General features: G+C 35.8%; 1 protein-coding gene across 1 annotated transcript; it reads left to right on the top strand.

Moving 5' to 3' along the window:
* The first annotated feature begins 490 nt into the window (after positions 1-490).
* On the top strand, positions 491-1,875 carry LOC143564265 (putative F-box/LRR-repeat protein 9). The gene is made up of 3 exons (XM_077051594.1): positions 491-897; positions 1,035-1,505; positions 1,848-1,875. Exons 1-3 carry the CDS (start codon positions 491-493, stop codon positions 1,873-1,875), a joined length of 906 nt encoding a protein of 301 aa, XP_076907709.1.
* The last annotated feature ends 673 nt before the right edge of the window (positions 1,876-2,548 follow it).

The raw sequence follows: 2,548 nt of genomic DNA, 5'->3' as shown, positions 1-2,548 counted from the left end.
ACATAGATGGGTTAAGTGGCAAAGGTTTACCATATGGGTTCGAAGTCATGCATATCCACATAGGAGGCGATGATATTACTACATGGGTTCGAAGTTTGCCATGGGATAACCCATCCCCAAATAAGCTTACTAAAAGATCGAATTAATCCAAGCTAATGAGATCTTGACTTGCCAGGCTTGACTAAAATAAACTCGGGTAACACCTCTAAATAATACATGTACATAAATTAAAGTAATATATTTGATTGGCGGTGGCGTCTGCGGCTATATAATATACCAGTCGACCAATTTGAGCTTCTTGTTCATTGCGATGTGAGTTATCTTTCATTCAAATTACGTCTGGGTTTTAATCGACGGTTTTCTTTTAGGTTTTTTTTTTCGTTGGTTTTTTATTAGTGATTTCTACTTATTCTGATTTCGTTTGCCCTAATAAGGTAATTATAACATCATTGTCTAATATTTTATTTGCTTTGTGAATATTAAAGTGACAATGCCATCAAAGTCAAAATCAAATCGTAGCAAAAGCAAGAATCCGAAACAGCCACGGGAAGAGAATAAACCAACAAGGAACTGGTTGGAGCTTCCATCGGAGTTAATGGCGAATATACTCCAAAGAGTTGGTGCAGTTGACAGACTCCTGAATGCCCAAAAGGTGTGCACTGAGTGGCATGAAATCTGCAAGGACCCAGCCATGTGGAGGGTCGTTTATATGGATACGTTTTCAGTAATTGGAAGGGTCATGTGCCTGAAGACGTGTAAGCATGCCGTGGATAGAAGCCAAGGCCAAATGGCTGATTTAACCATGCAAAAAGCCGTGGATAGAAGCCAAGGCCAAATGGTTGATTTAACTATACATGGTTTTTGCAGTCGCGGACTTCTTCATTATGCTGTTAATAGGTATTGTAATCATGGTCAAGAAATTATCCATGAATCAGATGATTGTACTTGGCCAAATTCTTCAATATGTATCTTCTGAATGATAATGATAATTAACATTCGTGACTGATTTGTTTCTGTTTGTCTTCCGTTAACAGATCAAGTCAGCTTAAACGTCTGGAAATCGCGTATAATATTTCTGCTGATCAAGTGAAAGGATTCTGGAGTGAAGTTATCAAGAAATTATCATCATTGGAGGAACTCAGCCTTATCAGAACAAGCATTTCGCAAGAAGATATTGAAGCTATGGGCCGCTATTGCCCCTTGCTAAAAACACTCAAACTGAACCGAGCATCATCTATATACTCACCTGACAATGAAGATAATCAGGTAGCCTTAGCGATTGGGAAACACCTACCTGAATTACGTCACCTTCAACTCATTGGGAACTGCATGAAAAACATTGGGTTAGAGGCCATTTTGGATGGCTGTTGTCACCTTGAATCACTTGACTTGTATAGGTGCCTGTACCTTGATCTACAAGGGATCTTAGGGAAAATATATTCACAACAGATTAAATATCTCAAACTTCCTCATCATTCTCTTGAAGGGCGTATGCATTGCATAAGGTAATCAATGTTCTGCCGATGATTTCTCCAATTTTATGAAAAAGTAGGTAAATTCTAAAGATGTTTGCTGTGGAGTTTATTTTTGTTCTTAGAATTGAATTGCTTTAATGCTTGTACAATTCTTTAAACAGTGTTTTATTCCTCGGTCTCTAGCTTGTCATTACCAACTAATTTTTGACTACATATAAGGTCGTTTATCGTAAGAATTGAGCAGACACAAGCAGCACATCAGTTTGATATTGCTCTCTTTGATGCTGCTATCATTTGTAAATACCGCAACTAGAATTATGTTCATGTGTTTGTTTTCCTTTTAATATGACAACTAATATTTTACAAATGCAGGGAATGTGAGCCGTCATCAGGTCTTTGAATCACTTCATTGGAGATTAAAAAAAACCTTAAGCGGGTTAGAATAGCAACAAGATGGAACTATTTTTCCACAGAAACTGTAAGAAGAAATCAAGAAACGAACTACCAAACGATTTTTAATACTAATATAACAAAAAGTTTCATGCATTGATATATTCACAATCGAAACAATGATAATTCAAATATAATCCTTCGACTAACGATTTTTTATGAATAAGTTAGAGGTGTAACTGTCTAGGCAGGAATTTATAAAAAGAAAATGCTGTAAAATGACACCTGAAAAGAGGCAATGAAAGAGATGATTGTTGGTCACACCCTCTGCTTTACTTTTGAAGCCATGACGAATTTGTTCTGTTTTTATTAATAGTGCTGAATGAGAACTAAAAAGATGTCAAGGTGCCAATGTTGGATCTCCAAATTCCATAATAGGTTGGGAAACCTTGAACTGAGAACTAAAATCGAAAATATCCAATCGGCAATTCCAAATTCAAGAATAACGCAGTATCAAATAAAAATACTTTGTATCAAATAAAAAAAACTTTTTCTGACAGATACCTGTCCACGAGTGGTTGTTTATAATGTTATATGAGTATTTGTTATTTATGAAATTATGAGTTTTATTAATACATTTTTATGGGTCACGTTTTTAGTGCTTGGATTTCTAACAACTTGAC

The sequence above is a fragment of the Bidens hawaiensis genome, unplaced genomic scaffold (genome assembly GCF_021521415.1).
Source record: "Bidens hawaiensis isolate Kalapana, Puna unplaced genomic scaffold, B.hawaiensis_p1.1 tig00021843_1, whole genome shotgun sequence".
Classification (NCBI taxonomy): Eukaryota; Viridiplantae; Streptophyta; class Magnoliopsida; order Asterales; family Asteraceae; genus Bidens; species Bidens hawaiensis.
The sequence above is the reverse complement of the archived record's forward strand: the minus strand, read 5'-3'. Positions and strand labels throughout refer to the sequence as shown.